Genomic DNA, 17817 nt, shown 5'->3' with positions numbered 1-17817 from the left:
AATGCAATGTTCACGGCACATTTATACTGCAGTCACACTTACGATTACGGTCCAGCGCAAGTATCGTAAAAGGGAATAGGCCCAGCCATTTAACGGCTTGTAATGTTACTGTGCGGGAAATCCTTCGTAGGATACTGGATTCCCTTTCAGAGGAGCAATCCACACTATCACAAAAATCGGTTAAGAGGTAAACAAAAGTTACAAGAATTCGACGCAAGAATTATTTTTACCATGGTTTGAACGAAAATATAACTTTTTCTCATCTGCGTCACATGCAGGGGGTTGAACTCGAGCCTTTTTTCTTTGCGCCAAGGTGTAACCGCGACACTTACGTAGAATTTCATTTATGAACTTCTGTGATGTCCTGTATTTCCCTGTTTTTTGTTTTTCTCCAATAAAGACCGTATGGAGGAATCGGTAATGCCTTAAATTTCGATAATTAAATGTATTCTGGCATGTCCTTTTTTTATATGTTTAGTGCTCGCCTAATGTTTGCGTTGTGAGTAGATGTATTCCTGGTTCCTCCTACTCTATCCTTCGTAATGGGGACGCGGTGGCGGGAGGGGGGGGGTACTTTTGCCGAGTGAATTAGTTTTCGCTTTTTGGTTTGGGCGTTCCTCCATTAAACACGCAAATAAATTCAATTCGATTCAACTCAATACTAAGGCAGCAACAACAGTAACTACAGAAGACACAAGAACATAAACTAAACAAGAGCGAAATGAAGAGCTAAACTAACGGCTTTGTAGCTAACCAACCGACATTCATGGGCAAAGCACATCCGTGTGGTAAGCACCACAAGCACAACGACTATGGCATGGCATCCCTTCCTCTACCGTACCGTATCTGTAATAGATGATTACAGTTACAGTCTAGACGGTCATCACCTAGACTACCGTGTCACACCATATTGATGCTGCTCTTTTCCATGCTGACCACGCCGATATTCTTGGCCTATAGACGCTGGTTTCTCAGCAATAAAACTCAATCGTCACATCATCGTCCGGGGCGTCATTTTTACGTACGTTTCTGTGTTCTTAAATTTGCTCTTGCTGCTTTGACTCCTTAAGATCTCGAACCAATTAACCTCTTAACTCGCGCTGTAACTGAGAGCCGCATTTACTAAACAATATAATTACATTTCCAAGGCGAAGACCAGTTAGTGTCATCAATCCATGAGATGTTATTTTGTTTCAGTACTACCAAGGTCCAACTGAGCCCATCCGTGGAATCAAAAGCCAGCAGTGGGCGATCTGCTACCCTGGTGACAGCGAGCCGACGCGATTCTGGTTTGCAGGTACCATACGTTCATTACTTAAATCTGCCGAGAGCACGTCTGTCTCACTAGCTAAGTTCAGTAGCTAAGTTCAGTAGCTAAGTTCGGTAGCTAAGTTCGGTAGCTAAGTTCGGTAGCTAAGTTCGGTAGCTAAGTTCGGTAGCTAAGTCCGGTAGCTAAGTCCGGTAGCTAAGTCCGGTAGCTATGTTCGGTAGCTAAGTTCGGTAGCTAAGTTCGGCAGCTAAGTTCGGAAGCTAAGTTCGACAGCTAAGTTCGGTAACTGACTCCTATTCTTGTACTGCTTGTGTCCGCGTATCCCTTACTGCACGTATCCCCTTATGTGTGTGTCCTTGTCGATTGTGCGCGCTAGAATCTACAAGAAACTTCTCACGTACCAACTCGTTCAACGTTTTGTTTTACTTCAGTAGCTGACCTGCCAATCGCAGTTCCGTCCTCCAAGACGACACCGTGACCGACGATAACCAGATAAACTGTAGACAGCGGTGACGTATCACAAATTGGTGCTGTATTGTCGAATGAGCAATGTTAACCAGTTCTGCCTGTGGTTTGAACCTCCATTTTTTGCATTATACAGCAAAAAATACACACCGACGTTGGTGTTGTTGTTTTTTCAGTTCATATCGCTGTTCAGGTATATGAGCCCGTCACCTCTGACTACAATTACCGTAGCTGTTCCATCAATCGATCCCCGATCGCTGTTCGATAAATACTGGTGTACACGTAACCTCTGTTCAAGATGTACCGTCTGCCATGAAAAAAAAACGAAAAGCCATGAAAGCACACTTTACTAGAGCCTAACGACTCGGAACATTTGATGTACGATAACTTGTCTGGTACGGTGCGACCCATTCTGGCCTCGATGTGAATCACCAAGTTTAAATCACTCCTTGCTTGCTTTTAGGTGATCACCAGTGGGTAAACAAGAGAGAAATTATATGGGAAAGGCAGGGAGGTTAACAGGGAGAGAGGCTTGTGGCTTGCCACCCTACGATGAGGGAGAGGTAATTGTGGTAATATGGAAGAAAGCAAATGCGCGAAAAAAAAGAAAGAGAGGGTGGAGAACGTCCGGTAGAACAGAATTATCTCTCAATGACCGTTGTCATCAGGCCTCAGCCTGATGACAACCTTTCGAAGAGCGATTTTTGTCTTCGTCAGGGTCACTTGTTGCCCCAGGTCACCTTGTCGAAACGTTGGCTGCACACTGAGTCTGGAGTTGCTAACTCATTGCTAATCGTTTCAAAGACTCATTCCTCGTTTAGGGCAAACGTGTTGTTTTGTAACTCGAAAAATATGAAGAAAATGACTTCCGAATGCACACCTCCCAGAGCTCCCCCTGTGTGGTCTCTGTCCCGTTACGTAGTCGTTTTTTGTATCGTTTCTTTTTTTTTTGCGCTACGAAACGGCGTGTTTATTCGAAGCAATATAACAGTCAAACCTCATTACAACGAAACAGGTCATAACGAACAGATATAACGAAGTAATTGTGTTGTTTTATTCCCATAGGGGTCCATAAGTTTAAGGTCTCGTTTTAAAGAGAAGTGACCTACAAACATGGCCTTCTTGGAGATGCAGCTTGTGCGTTAAACATAAATCACCTACACAATCTTTCAGTGTGCGTTTATGGCGGAAAAATAAAATAACGCGTGCGTTTACTTGATCTTGTAACGCAGTCGTTCGGCGGTACGGCGTGCTGTTCAATAGTCTTTGACTTACCTGGTGTTCGTTAGCCGCTTCAACCCAACAGCAAACCATTGCTGGCCGCAAACGATCATGTTTAACAAAGCACTGGGTATAACGAAGCAATTACGTCTTCCCCTTCAACTTCGTTATAGCGAGGTTCTAAAGTAAATTGCCCCAATTCGCTGCGCTACTAGGAATCATTTCTATTTTCCTCCGAGTACTTTTATCTTTCTCGGCTTTCCTCTCTAGCGCCACGCATCTGAGAAATTTCCCGAAATTCCTCCTCATCCTCTAGCATCACCTCCTCCTCTCAAAACTGCAAACGGGCCCAGGCGTCACCTTGTATTCTTCGAATGCACGACGTAGTCGTCGTTACTCACGCTGCTTGCTACGGCATCGTCATCTAATAAAGCTTTCTGTTATTCATTTCGAAAAGCCTTTTTATGCAGAACACATTTCTACCTCCCCATTTTTTCACCCGCCACGGTGGCTAAGCAGCTATGAGGTAGCGCTGCTAAGTACAAAGTCACGGAATCAAATCTCGGCCGCATTTCGATGAGGGCCGAAATGCAAATAGACGCCCGTACGCCGCGCATAATGTACACGTTAAAGATCTTCCCCAGGCGGTCAAAATTATTCCGGAGTCCCCGAGCCACGACGTGTCTCACAATCAATCAGATCATGTAGTTTGGTGCATAAAACACCAGAATTTCATTTAACTCTGTTCCCGTTTTCCAGATGACAAGTGGGACATGGGTTACGGCACCATGAAGTCGCTGCCACTCAGAATCACCTCGGGATCTCAAACGGTCGACGTCATGATGCTGCAGCCTTATCATGACGACCAAGACAGCGTCCTCAAGGCAAGCGCTTTCCCACTGCCGATATTAAGCGGGAGAACTTCGTTTATTTATCGCTGATCGACGCTCGTTTAGGAACATCAAATGGCAGAAGGGGTTTAAAGCTTTGGCGAAGACCAGCATAGCACAGCCATGAGGCTAGCTGACCCAGACAGCCCCTTGACACTGCTACGCTAAACTTAGATCACAAAATGAAGGAAAAACTGACGTACACCCAACTGTAGCACTAAGCTACAAAGAAAACCCATACGGGTTTCTGAAAAAGGAATATTTGCGGTTGAAGAAAAAAAAAACTCGTCCCGATTCGGGATTCAAAATCGGGACCAACGCCTTACCGGGGTCTGCCGCTCTTTCATCAGGGCTAACTTAGAATTTGGGTCAAAGGTATTGAATGTATGTTTTGCCCGGGGCTATGAACTCTCATTTCCCGCCACCAGGGTCGATAAAACAGATGAAAATCGGATAATAATAAAAAAAATGAGGAGATAATTTATTAGAGGAAAGGCAGAGAGGTCGGCTTGAGTTAGTAGTCCTCCAGCCGGCTACTCCACTCTGAGGGGGGGAAAAGGGAAGAGGAGAAATAGAGGAATACGGGGAGGGGATAAGACGCGATTATATACGTGTTCGTGTTCCAATGGGCCCGTTCAAAGCCTTGAATTTAGGCCTGTGTTAACTAAAGAATGCTCTAGAAAATTTTGATGGCCGAGTAGACCATAAATATGATCGCTTTGGTGCAAACAAGGAAGGACGGAATGGAACAGGGCGAGTGCCAATCACGTGTGACATATACACACATGCGAATTCGCAACATACAAAACAGTTTCAACCGCGCAACACCCTAATCACAGCCGGCTATGTTGACGTTGTGTCCGGCCCAAGAGCCCAGTGAAAACCTTTAATCACACAGCGGCTTGTAGCCAAATCACGTCACGCGAATAGGTCAGCGCCTGCCGTTCGCGGTCATATTGTGGACAAGCAACAAGCGTCTACTTCGCTCTTCGAGGGACCTTGGAAACACCACGTGCTGATGGGTCCACACAGTGGATTCGATGCAGCTACTGGCGTCACCTAGAGATACGAATAACGTCGTTTCTAGCATTATTACCCCTTTATTATCAGCACAAACGTACCGTCAGTGAACGGGTATTTCTTTTATGCGAAGCATACTAGCCGCACAACCACGCTCTTCCTTGCTGCGCCGCGCGCGGCCGCGTAGCTACCATATGACGTCATAACAGCTGCAAAAGCGGAGGCTCAACTCGTGCGCTCGCTTGCGGCCGCGTAGCTACATAGCCGGGTCTCAGCTCGTGCGCTCGCCTGCATGAGTTGTTTCTTCGTCTAGCCGAACCAAGTATGGCCAAGCAACAGCAGTTCACCAGGCTAAACAGTGGTTCAACAACTCAAATAAAGGCTAGTATGCTTCGCATCCTGGGCTTAACCTTAGCTAAGCCACAGCCATTTTTTTAAATTCGCACGCAGAAAAAAGATCTACTTATAGCTGAAGACAACTGCGAGAAAAAAGAAAAGTGCAAGTCTATCCACTCATCGTGGTGGGTCAGTAGCCGTGGCATTCTGCTGCTGAGCACAAGGTCCCGGGTTCGATTCCCGGCCGTGGAGGCAACATTTAGATGGAAATTAAACGTAACGAAAATGCTCCAGATGATTAAAATTCATGCGGAGACCGGCTGCGATAGTGATTGTGCAGCTTCAATTTTGTGCGACGATTCCCGTTTCGATGCTCCTATTTCTCCCTTAATACCCTTTTAAATTCATTTTCCTTTTTTTCTCCGGCAGGGTGGCAAAATGTACGTTCTTTTTGTGTTAACTTCCCTGTCTCTGTATCCTCAGCAACGTCCGCTTAATTCGCCTCATCGCCTAATGCCATTGTTTACGACGAGCTTCTTTATTTTTTAGATCCCTTCAGGTAAAGGATGCAAACGGCTAGCCAAGGATCTACCGGCTCCGCCGAATTTTTCGAACCTGGACCTCGAATTTCACGTCGAAATGGCTTTCTCGAATCCGACGGTGCTGGGCTCCCTGCACTACCTGGGCCACTTGGAAGTAAGTAACGACGCAATATCTATCTATCCAGCTATCTATCTATCTATCTATCTATCTATCTATCTATCTATCTATCTATCTATCTATCTATCTATCTATCTATCTATCTATCTATCTATCTATCTATCTATCTATCTATCTATCTATCTATCTATCTATCTATCTATCTATCTACCTATCTATCTATCTATCTATCTATCTATCTATCTATCTATCTATCTATCTATCTATCTATCCATTCGCGCACTTGTACTCGACAACTACATACGGTTGCGAGAGGACGTTAATTGCCCAAGACCGAAGCGAATACGAAGTTAATAGTTGCGAGAAGCTAATCGAATCGTTTATCGAATGTTTTTTTCCAATAGTTTTCGTATAAGGAGTAGCTGTTTTCAGAGTAATTGTAAAGCGACGTTCACATCCTTGTATTATTAACGTTAGCAAGTTTTCGCAAGTTTCGGTCACATAGCGTGTTATGGAGCCTTGCTTATTGAAAGCACAAACGAAGCAGTAGTAACAAATATGTAGTTTGTGCGCATACCCATGATTCTTCGTAGGGATAGAATGATTCCAGCTTCGAAGAAAACCCGACACTCCCCGAGAAACGTAGCCATTCTCCAACTACGTATTTCTCTCATATTTTCAGGCCCATTACGACGGCGGGGACGAACTGTATCGCTTGAACGTTGCTTCATTCTGCACAGTTGACGATTCTGAGTATTCGAAAACTATTCGAAAGATGTTCGTATTTGCGAATGGTACACTGTTCGATTTGAAACTTAAGTCGAGTGTCACAATATTCGATTCCTTATTCGAAATACTTATTTATTCGCACACTACTACAGACCGAGAATTCAAAGATTTAGCACGGGTCGTGACCGCCGCGAAGCCGCACTACATCGATCCCGTGTTCCTCCGCACTGCAGGAGATCGCACCCCCAGAGACTCCGCCACAGAAAGAAGTTCGCCTCTGCTGTGATGCCACTGAACGAATTGAGTGTGTTCCCTGGTGCATCTGTTAATGAATGCTCGCGCCTTTGGGCTAACTCTAATTTCTGTCGCTCTTGGACGACTCCGCTAACTTTTGCTGCGTGTTTAACTAAGGTGGACGGCGTCGGCCGTGCACGCAGGAGCCTCGAAGGAAGGAACTTCACTCGTTGGGATCCGTTTCGAGACTGGTTTATTTACAAAAGATAGATCGAAGAAAGGACAAGGGAAAGGGAGAAGTTACACAAAGTCCACGTTCACTTTTGACCACACTGAGGCCTTCGTCCTTGTCGGGGGCGCCCGCGCCTCGTAATGAGTAGGCGGTTCGCCGAAAAGCCGGTGGAACGGATCAGCTTGTCAGTAGATGCGCCGGCCGGTACGTGTATGGAGGGGCTTTAGTACGTGGTGCAGTGGGGTGCCCCTCGCCCGTTCGCTGGCTCCCTCTCTCTCTTTTGTCGTCGGTCTCCCAACCACGGGTGCAACAATGTATGGTGCTCGCTTGCGACTTTCAACAGCATCCATATAAATATCTTTAGTTGCAGAGCGATGCGCTTGCCACTGCATATTTCGTTTGCAATCGACTTCATAGCCGACGACAACTTATGGTATCACCTGTCACGACAATGTTACTGATACGTTATGGTAAAGCAGGAGAATCTCTTCGAGGATGTCATCATACACACGACTTTCCGAGGCAAACGGAGTCGACCCTCAGTCACAGACTAGTCACGTGTACGTCTTGAGGTTTCCAGGAGCATCTTTTCCAGGAACTTACGATTCGATCTGTAACGGAGTGCGATTCCCGCGAAAATAATAGCGCGGAAGCCATGCGGAACTATCAGAATGCATAAACTACCAGTCGTGTCATCCAACGATTTGATAATATTCATAACGATGTGTAACATAATATCTGAGCTTCGCTCCTTATCTCGCAGGTAATTCGCAACGATAGAGACGACCTTCTCAGCGTCACCGGTGCAGACTGGCAGTCGGCCAGCAAAGACGAGCACGCGCCCCTTATAAGCATGCAAAAGATCTACGATTTCGCCAACGGTAAGTGTCACGTGAACCGAAGGGGGAAAAAAAGTTGCAGCGTTGCCTTACTGGGAAGGAGTGACGCTTATAGCTGACCCAATATTGTGCGCAGTTAACTTTTCATTCTTCATCAATGCGCAATGTTCTTGCGAAGGACACCGGCGGACGTCACAACGACTAGGGAAATAATGTCATAACAACTCTTTCTTTTAGGACGCATCTCTTAGGCGCCCGTTCCTGCGACGAGCGTCGGCGTCCTAGCTCGTAACTGAGCGAACGAGCACAGCGAAACACGAGAGTGAACGCGGAGCGCAGAGGGGGGAGTGAGAAAAGCGGCGACGTCGAAGAGAGCGCGAGGAGGGAAGTGGAGGAGGAGGGCACGGCGAAAGCGTGAGAAGAAAAGCGTAGTGCCGCGCACGAGAAGCTTTGCGGCGGCGACGATGGCTACGAGATGGCGCCAGGGTATAGCGCGCGTCGTCTGGATTTAAGCAAAGCGCTGCAGGAGCGAAGGTCTGTCTGCGGCGGCTTCTGTGAAACGTGCTCGTTTCACAGAAGCCGCCGCAGACGCAACACTCACACGCGTCCTCCCGCGATCTCCCGATTAGCGAGGCAGTCACGCCACACCTCGCTCCGTTTGGAGCGTGACGCGCGAGACAGATTGTACGCGCCAGCCAATATATCGCGAAAACTCGTATATACAGCTGTGCTCAAAGAGAGAGAAAATAATGCAGAGAAAGGCAGGGAGGTTAACCAGAGGTAGTTCCGGTTGGCTACCTTGCGCAGGGGGAAGGGTTAAGAGGGATAAAAAGAGAAACAGAGTAGAAGGGGGGGATAGAAAGAAAGGGAGACAAGCACGAACAAAGCGCGTACACTACAGAGCGGTAGGGGGCGGCATTCTTAGAGTCTGTCGTGAAGCCCCGTGGACCGCAAGAACCTTACTAGCGCGAGTAAGGCCTTCAACGCGGATGTTCTTTCGGAGCATTGGCCTAAAGCTTTTAGTTCTGAAAGTGGACGATTGTCCAACTGGTCCAGTACTCTGCACATCACTTGTCGCTCAGCACTGTATCGCGGGCAGACACAGATAATGTGTGCGAGCGTCTCGTCGATGTTACATGTGTCGCACGTGGGGCTGTTGGCCATTCCTACGAGGAAAGCATAGGCGTTTGTAAAGGCAACGCCTAGCCACAGACGGTAGAGCATGGTCTATTCACGTCGGGGCAATCCAGGTGGGAGGTGCATCCGTATGTCCGGAGACTGTGCTCAAATTTCGCATTAGGGAGTACCATAATCGTTGGTGAACTCTTTTTAAATTGTTCATATCCGACTCACATACTGGAATCTTGCGTGAAGTGGAGCTTTCACCATCCTCGTCATCTGTCTAATTTCTGAGACCAGTTGTTCATTGGGTCTGTAGAGCATTGGACATTGACTGCACTGAAGGGCTGCCTTGGAATCACTAAAAATTGTCCATTGTTGCGATGGTTCCCGATTAATGAAATCAAGTGCAGCGCAGAGTACTGCAAGTTCTGCACCCGTCGAGGTGGTAACACATGAAGTCTTTAACTGGATTTCTGCAAATTTCGCCGAGAAGATGACTGCAGCAGCAGAGCTCTTGAGTTTTACCGAACCACCTGTGTAAGCATGTTGGCGAAATCTGCGGACGTTGTAAATGTATTCCAGAGTTGCTTGCTTCAAAGCTTGCAACGGCGCTCCAGCTTTCTTTTTTGCGTACGGTGCAGACACCCCAAGGGGCTGATAACCGTGTAGCAGGCGTGAATTCTGTTGGCAAGTAGGACTGATGTCTTACGATACTTTTGGCAAATGTTGACTGTGGCCTCATTGCTGACAAGCAAACAAAATGGTGTGAGGGAGTCTGAGTTAGGTGTTGGGATGTAGGCTCTCAGGACATCTGTAGCAATGTGACTGTCCAAGGAGAATATCTGGCAATGGCCACTGCCACAATCGATGACGTAGTTTTTGGAAGACCAAGAGAACATTTAAGTGCTTGGGCTTGCACACTATGAAGTCCGCGGATATTTGTAGTGCAAAATCATCACGCAATTTCTGGACGCCTTAGACGCTGTAGAGATTGGTGGACACGTCTCTCGCTGGATACTCAGCTATGTGAATGGACGATCTTTATTTCGACTGAAGATGAACCAACGCCGTCTAGTTATACCAGTCGTGGTGTACCGCAAGGCAGAGTAGTTAGCCATACCCTGTTCAACCTGCTGCTCGTTGGTCTCGCCGATTCGTTACCGCAAACCGTAGGCTCTCCATATATGCAGACCACATTTGCGCATGAGCTTCGGGAGTGACAAGTGTACAAGATCGCGCACAACTTCAAAAGGCTTCAACAGCCGTGTCAACCTATTTAAGAAGGCAAGGCCTGGAGCTTTCATCTGAGAAGGGTTGCACTCGTTGTTTTTACCTTCTTACAAAAAAACTAAGGCGAGGCAAGGCGAACAGTCAGCGTGCTAAGCCAAGAACTGAGCCAGGTCAGTGCGCGTTGTATAACCCGTTGCCGCTAAACTGAAACTCGCAGGTCACGTCTACAGCTACGTCGACAGCAGCGGCTTGGTCGAGTGCAAAGTGGAAGCGCGGGACAACGTGGAACCCGCCATCGTGTTTCCGGACAGAAGCGAGGTCAGCTTGTTGGACACGATACTGCCGACCTACGACGCCCTGAGCAATGCAAGCTACCTCGGCATCGTGAGTAATCCACTCAGGCGGAAGCGTGCACAGTCTGGTGTCCTAGATCGCCGTCGGATCTCTAGCGCATGTGTAGTCCTCTTAAGAAATGGGAAAAACGTAAAGATTTTAAGTACGTCGTCATTCTTGCGATAGCCCGCATGACGTCATTGACCAATTGATCCATCGATTGATTCGATTTTGTTCTTAGAAATCTGAAAAAAGTACGTTACAAAAAAAAAGACAGACTGAGGTCTCACCGTCACAATACTGAGTGGAAGTCTTCGTGCTAATAAGTGCTTTAAAAGATAACTATGCATTGAGCAGCATCACGTTATTAGAAACGGCTGAAATCGCAGAAATCACAATTAGAATCAGTAGTATAAATGCATTTGATTGATTGACTCATTTATTGATTGGGTAGGCAATTGATTGATTAATTGTTTGACTAGTTAATTGATTGATTGTTTGACTAGTTAATTTATTGATTAATTATGTGGTCAGGTAATTGAATGAATAATTGTTTGACTAGTTAATTGATCAATTAATTGCTTGACTAGTTAATTGATCGATTAATTGTGACTAGTTAATTGATCGATTAATCGTGACTGGTTAATTGATCGATTATTTGTTTGATTCGTTACTTGATCGAATAATTGGTTGATTCGTTACTTGATCGAATAATTGGTTGATTAGTTAATTGGCCGATTATTTGGTTGACTAAGTAGTTGATTTTTAATTGGTTGACTAGTTGATTGATTGATTGATTGATTGATTGATTGATTGATTGATTGATTGATTGATTGATTGATTGATTGATTGATTGATTGATTGATTGATTGATTGATTGATTGATTGATTGATTGATTGATTGATTGATTGATTGATTTTGAACAGCAAGAGGTCCGTGGAATGCCCGTGCACACCTTCGAGCTAGTGACCACGGCGATGCCAGTGGGATACGCCAACCTCACCCGGGCCGTGATCACCTACAGCTTCCTTGCGGTAAGCGGACACATCGACGCGAGTTTCGATTTTGCGGCCGACTCAGCTGGCGGCCAGTATTTGCTAGGCGAACACGCTAAACGTCATAAATTGCTCGCAAACACACACACGTAAATCTCAGCTGCAAAGCGGCTTTGAAACGTCTCGTGTTTCCGGTGTCACAGTGCTCCATATAATTTTTTTTCTTCTTAGAGGTATAGTTCAGCGTCGGGACACACTCAACGCAGTTTCGGCACACGAGCAGCGATTTAGCTTGCAAAAAAAAATGGCTGTGGCTTAGCTAAGGTTAAGCCCAGGATGCGAAGCATACTAGCCTTTATTTTAGTTGTTGAACCACTGTTTAGCCTGGTGAACTGCTGTTGCTTGGCTATATTTGGTTCGGCTAGACGGAGAAACAACTCGTGCAGGCGAGCGCACGAGCTGAGACCCGGCTGTGTAGCTACGCGGCCGCAAGGGAGCGCACGAGTTGAGCCTCCGCTTTTGCAGCTTTTATGACGTCATATGGTAGCTACGCGGCCGCGCGCGGCGCAGCAAGGAAGAGCGTGGTTGTGCGGCTAGTATGCTTCGCATAAAGAAGACGCTTCACGTCGGTCGGTTTTAACCCACGTGGCATGCACATATACGAGGCTACGGATGTGGCTCTCCGTTGGCTCATACGCAGCACGTTGACCCGAAGTCCTGAAGAAGTAAATACGGGTTATGAAAAGCCTCGCCCTCGTTGATAAAACACCGGGCGCAACGCCGAGGTCTCCGTAGGCGCGAACGAGCCTGCTTGCTTCCGGAGTGTTCGATCTGAAAATGCAACTCATCCTTAACAGTCCGCGGGAGATAGAAGAATAATGAAATGAGGCGCGGATCTTGAGTTGCGGTGCCGTATGTATTACTTCATACTTATTTTTCTTTATTTCATTATTTTACCCGCAGGAGAACGAATTTATGGACACCTCGGTCAACCAGAGGAACCTCCCCGTTCGAGTGGCCATGTACGCCTACGTGAGCAACAATGACGAGGTTGGCAGTTGCGTTTACAGTGCCTCCATTCTTGTTGTTATTGTCGTCGTCAACCATCCCCTCCTTCGTGGAGCGGCCGGTTGGAGTAATGCGCGCTGAGCCCGCGTTTTAATGCGTTCGCATTAGGACTGTCAAAGTTAAGTAATGCATGTGTGTGAAGTGTGGGAAGTTCGAAAAAACAGAATGGTGGGCTGTGTGGGCAGCCCATCACGTGGTAAAGATTGCATATATATATATTCCGATGTACGGTATGCGCAGGTGAGCGGATAAATTAATGGCAGGTTACATTACCGCACTCGCATGGATGCACGGCCACTCAATTTTAGAGTTCTACGCGATCAATTTCAACATTCTGCCGCTGTTTTTTTTTTAATCTTTCAAACGTCAGGCAAGGAATCAAAATTCAAGGAAGTGAGCGGCGCGAACTGCTTTTCTTTATTCGGGGAAAGTCCTATTAGTCAGCTAGCGGACGCCCAGCTTCGTAGCCAAGCCAAGCCGAGTTGTATCCATGCCTTCCCTTACATACACGCTGGCTCGCTAGCAAAAGACACGGGCACTTCGTAAAATGAAAACTTTGCGTTTCTTATCGCGTGTGCTTTCATTTCCTTTCTTTCTTTCTTTTTTTTATTAATTTCCTTCTTTTTCTTTCCTTTCTTTCTTTTTCTTTCTTTCGTTCATCACTCCGGCCGGACTTTTACTTCTTTCACCAGTGGGAGCAATGCGGTTAAGCGCACCTCTATTCTACGTAACAAAAAAAATTAAAAAAACACCTAAATAAAACCTGACCACAACTTGTTCGCTAAGAGGCATCTCTGGAGCGCACCGATCTCTTAATAGGGCCTTATATGCAGCGGTTCTTCGATTTACTTGATTTTCTCAGATTAAGCGATTCGCTATGTCTCCTCTATATGTGCCCCCATTTTCGGCTAATTCTCCAGAATGTGTATGTTCCGCTGTAACACAAAGCCTCGAATGCGTTTACACGTCTTGGCCAACACGACTGTGCGCATCGCCTTCAAACTGTCGCTTAATTTATTTAGCTGCTTCGCTAAGCTTCGTTTCACATAAGACTCCAACGTGTGCGTTGGATCACCATATTTTTTTTTTTCGCTTGGTGTTTCTTCGTGCAGCCGTACTTCTACTTCTTCGCGAACATCCACGATATCACGACAGAGATGAGGGACCTCAACGAGAAGCTGAACGTGAAGAAGTGCTACAATGAGAACGACTCCGAGTACACCTGGGTCCAGCTCGGCTTCCCGGGTAATCCACCTACTTCCCTTCTAGATCGAATCCCGGCCACGGCGGCCGCATTTCGATGGGGGCGAAATGCGAAAACACCCGTGTGCTTAGATTTAGGTGCACGTTAAAGAACCCCAGGTGGTAAAAATTTCCGGAGTCCTCCACTACGGCGGGCCTCATAATCAGAAAGTGGTTTTGGCACGTAAAACCCCAAATATTATTATTATTATTATTACTTCCCTTCTAGGGGCCACGATATCGAACTGCAATATCGATATCGTGGTTCGATATCGATATCCTGGTTCGATATCGATATCGTTAGCGGATTGGTGGCCGGCGGCCCGCATTGAAACTTGGATCACGGCGCTTCGATTCCGGCGATTTGAGTCTATTTTAAACGGCAGAATAACGCGCTGACTGCGGTGAACTGATAAGTTAGGGGTTTTATTCTTTTTCTTTCTAGCTGCACCTAATTTTTATATCTTGCCTGTGGCATATAGCACACATTGTAGCCCTTGAGTTAAATCACTCGATGGGGTGACCATTAGTTCTACGAGGAATCAAAACGCCTAATCGAATAATTAACGTAACTACAGTAATTATCTTTTTTAAGTAATTACCTCACAGCACATACTTCAATCTACGAATTGTAGCTTGTGAGCTTGCGAGGCATAAGTCGAAAACAGTTACAGAGTAAACAATGGTTGTCACTATAAGCGACAGCGCGTTAGCATGGTCCCCAGGTTTATGCAACCGCTTTTTTTCTTTTTTTGCGTAGCAACAGTAAAGATACAGAATTTAAGCAGAAAGCTGTCTTGCCGTTGTTACGCGCATGAAAGTATTGCGGAAAATTTCTAATTACTTTAAGAGTCAAAACGTAATGTCCTTCATTAAACGATATAATGGCAGCTACATTGCGTTAAGCGGGTGACGTGGCAGTAAATAGTGCATCTAAAAACGGCCGGCAAAACACTTCTATGCCGTCCTGCGTCCAGCGAGTGCGATGTCACACGTGGTCTACTTTCGCTTTCCTTCGGTAACAGAGAATCGAAGTTCCAAAGTGATACAATTCACCTGAGACGCACAGTGATTTTGTTTTTTTCTAAGTGGTGTTAGAACTACACATCAAAAGAACACTCCAGGCAGGAATAAGGCTGGTCGCGTACAACCACTAAGCAACAGTCATGCAATTGTACACCTAAGAGCAAGTGTATCCCCGCGATGGATATAGGCGCTGAATATTTTGCTTTTTTTTTACTGCTAACTAATCTTCACGCCCCTTCAGGTTTCGTGGTATCGCAAATTATTGTAAGCGTGATAAGCATCTCAGACATCACAATGGCTGCGGGGGCTCGGACCCAGCGATGGATGCTCTTTTACCTTGCATAAACTATTTATTTTTACTACGAGGAGCACCAGTAATACCTGGGAAACCGTGCTTGTAAGTAACGTACGCCTAACGTGCCGTCACGTTCATTATGCAAAATAGAAGTGAGGCGTGCAGACAGGACACAAGAGTAGAGAAGTGGACAACACGAACGTAGACCAGCACGTGTACCCGATTGACACGTGGTGTTACCATTCCTGAGCATGCGCAGATGAGTTTTGTGTCTTCTTTCATTTTTCGCCTCAGTGCTCCCTTCAGTTGACGGCGTTCGTGTTGTCCACTTCTCTACTCTAGTGTCCTGTCTGCACGCCTACTTCTATTTTGCATAATGAATCCTTACCAACTAGCTCAGCTTTCTGTCGTTCTAAGCGTCACGTTCATTTATCCAACATTGCGCGGTCGTACCGGACGAACGGGCGGAGAAAAAATTCGCTGTTCCGCACGAAAGGAGAAGCACCGACTGCGATAGCAAATTAGTAGATAGTCGTAGGAAGTAAACATTCGCTTACTAACTCATTGACAGAATGCGTAAGCGCGACTCCACGAGTACGTAGAAAGAAACAGACACACAGAGACAGCGCTGTCTTTGTGTGTCTGCTTCTTTCTACGTCCATCTTCAGCCGCGCTTACATTCTATCATAGATGGATACAACCGCGGCGTCTACTGCGGCGCTGGCCACGCGAATCGCGGACGCCGTAGGGGCGCGTTGCCAGCGCTCGTGTGTCTTGAAAGCATAGAGTTTACTACATTACCTAGAGGGAAATCTGGCGCTGCTGCGCTGTGGTCTGCATGGGAATGCCGGTATATTGTGGATTCGGATTGGCATCGTTCTCGGAGAGACAGTACACCTTGAAGACGCGCTTGGCGAGTACCGTTCCGTCTGTCGCAATGATTTATTTTCTACTAAAACAGCACGTGAAAAGCTGTTTTAGCTTTATCATTACGCGAAAACATGTTTTGTTTAACCATGAGAAGTTATTGCGCGTAGAACTATATGTTGCGTTAGAAGTATCAGCGGGCCGCTAAAGTTGGAGGACAGACGACAAGGTTCGCGCTCGCTTTGAAACAGTTGATCGTCTGTTCTTGCTTTTCTTCGCTTGGCCATGCATTGTAGGTGAGTAAAGATGTAATATGCGTCAATGGAAACATTTTATGAAGATTTTACTTTGACAACGCGTTATTTGTTTAGCCATATCCACGTTTTAGATGAAGCCTCTTACAACACCAGCCAACACGAGCCTCGCAGACGCATATGCCGTCATTCCCATGACGGCACGGTGTTTCCTTAAGAAACTCCCATAGACGATGGCGCCAGATCTCCCTCTAGGTGTTATAGTGAGAAACTCTATGCTTGAAAGCAATCTGCGATGTTCGCAGAGGGCGCGTAGTGCCGGTGGCTTCGCATGCGCTGTGCTTTCGCCGTTTCGTACGCGTTAAAGCGACACATGCAAGGAGGTCAATTGGCTCACAATGCCTGCCGCGATTCTTAAATCCAGCGTTTTCACAGACAGCTTCCGCTGTCATCCAGCGATGTGCGTTCATGTCTACCTGTGAGCGCGTGACACCGTGCTGGTCAATTTAGTTTAAACACGTTGACGGGCTAGTTGGTTTGAATACGCGATAGAATGTGTAAACGTGACTGAACAAGGACGTAGAAAGGAGTAGGCACACAGAGACAGTGCTGTCTCCGCGTGTCTGTCTCTTTCAACGTCCTCGTCGAGTCGCGCATGCGCATTCTGTCATTCTCAATTCAGTTTGTAAGCGAATGTTTACAAGTTTACATTGCCGATAAAACTATTACCCTTACTTCGAACAGCTATCTGTACTAATTTTCTATCGCAATCAGTGCTTCGCCTTCCCAGCGGATTGCGATTTGTTTTTCTCTATCTTTATTCTTTTTTCTTTCTCTATTTTTTTTCGCCCCCCTCCGCTTACAGTGGCCAAGAGCATGCCCCTCATGATGGTGAACAGGGCCAACATCAAGCGAGGCTTCCTGGCACAGCTACAGCGTGCCACAGGGCTGTCACCTCTCAGGACACCAGACGTGCTGGTTCGTACTACCGACTGTATACGGCCACGCTGTACAACTGTATACGGCCACGCTGTACAACTGTATACGGCCATGCTGTACAACTGTATACGGCCATGCTGTACAACTGTATACGGCCATGCTGTACAACTGTATACGGCCACGCTGTACAACTGTATACGGCCACGCTGTACAACTGTATACGGCCACGCTGTACAACTGTATACGGCCATGCTGTACAACTGTATACGGCCATGCTGTACAACTGTATACGGCCATGCTGTACAACTGTATACGGCCATGCTGTACAACTGTATACGGCCATGCTGTACAACTGTATACGGCCATGCTGTACCTGTAGAAGCAACTGCGGAGTTATGGTAGTAGTGGGTGCTGATAAATGACTGCGCCGCGCGTGGCTATCGAGCGTCAAAGTCTAGGTTAACGATGACGTCAAAAGCCGTCGGCGTTTAAAGTTGCCGCGAGATGCAAAGACGGTAGTAATCTTGACGCTCGTTTGTAGCCTACTGG

At 46.6% G+C, this 17817-nt stretch overlaps 2 protein-coding genes across 2 annotated transcripts in view; one reads left to right on the top strand and one right to left on the bottom strand.

The window, feature by feature from the left end:
• Positions 1-17817, bottom strand: part of LOC135896507 (ionotropic receptor 93a-like) — a 203558-nt gene that overhangs the window by 155509 nt on the left and 30232 nt on the right. The gene's annotated exons all lie outside the window — the stretch shown is intronic.
• The window catches only part of LOC135896506 (uncharacterized), a 56862-nt gene that overhangs the window by 11387 nt on the left and 27658 nt on the right, over positions 1-17817 (top strand). Inside the window, exons 6-14 of the mRNA XM_065424932.1 lie at positions 1198-1297; positions 3716-3840; positions 5752-5898; positions 7821-7938; positions 10466-10632; positions 11509-11616; positions 12541-12627; positions 13758-13890; positions 17195-17307. Of these exons, the coding sequence (XP_065281004.1) occupies positions 1198-1297; positions 3716-3840; positions 5752-5898; positions 7821-7938; positions 10466-10632; positions 11509-11616; positions 12541-12627; positions 13758-13890; positions 17195-17307 (1098 nt within the window). The remainder of the gene's footprint in view (positions 1-1197; positions 1298-3715; positions 3841-5751; positions 5899-7820; positions 7939-10465; positions 10633-11508; positions 11617-12540; positions 12628-13757; positions 13891-17194; positions 17308-17817) is intronic.

The sequence above is a fragment of the Dermacentor albipictus genome, chromosome 6, assembly GCF_038994185.2.
Source record: "Dermacentor albipictus isolate Rhodes 1998 colony chromosome 6, USDA_Dalb.pri_finalv2, whole genome shotgun sequence".
Classification (NCBI taxonomy): Eukaryota; Metazoa; Arthropoda; class Arachnida; order Ixodida; family Ixodidae; genus Dermacentor; species Dermacentor albipictus.
This window is presented reverse-complemented; position numbering and strand designations above follow the sequence as displayed.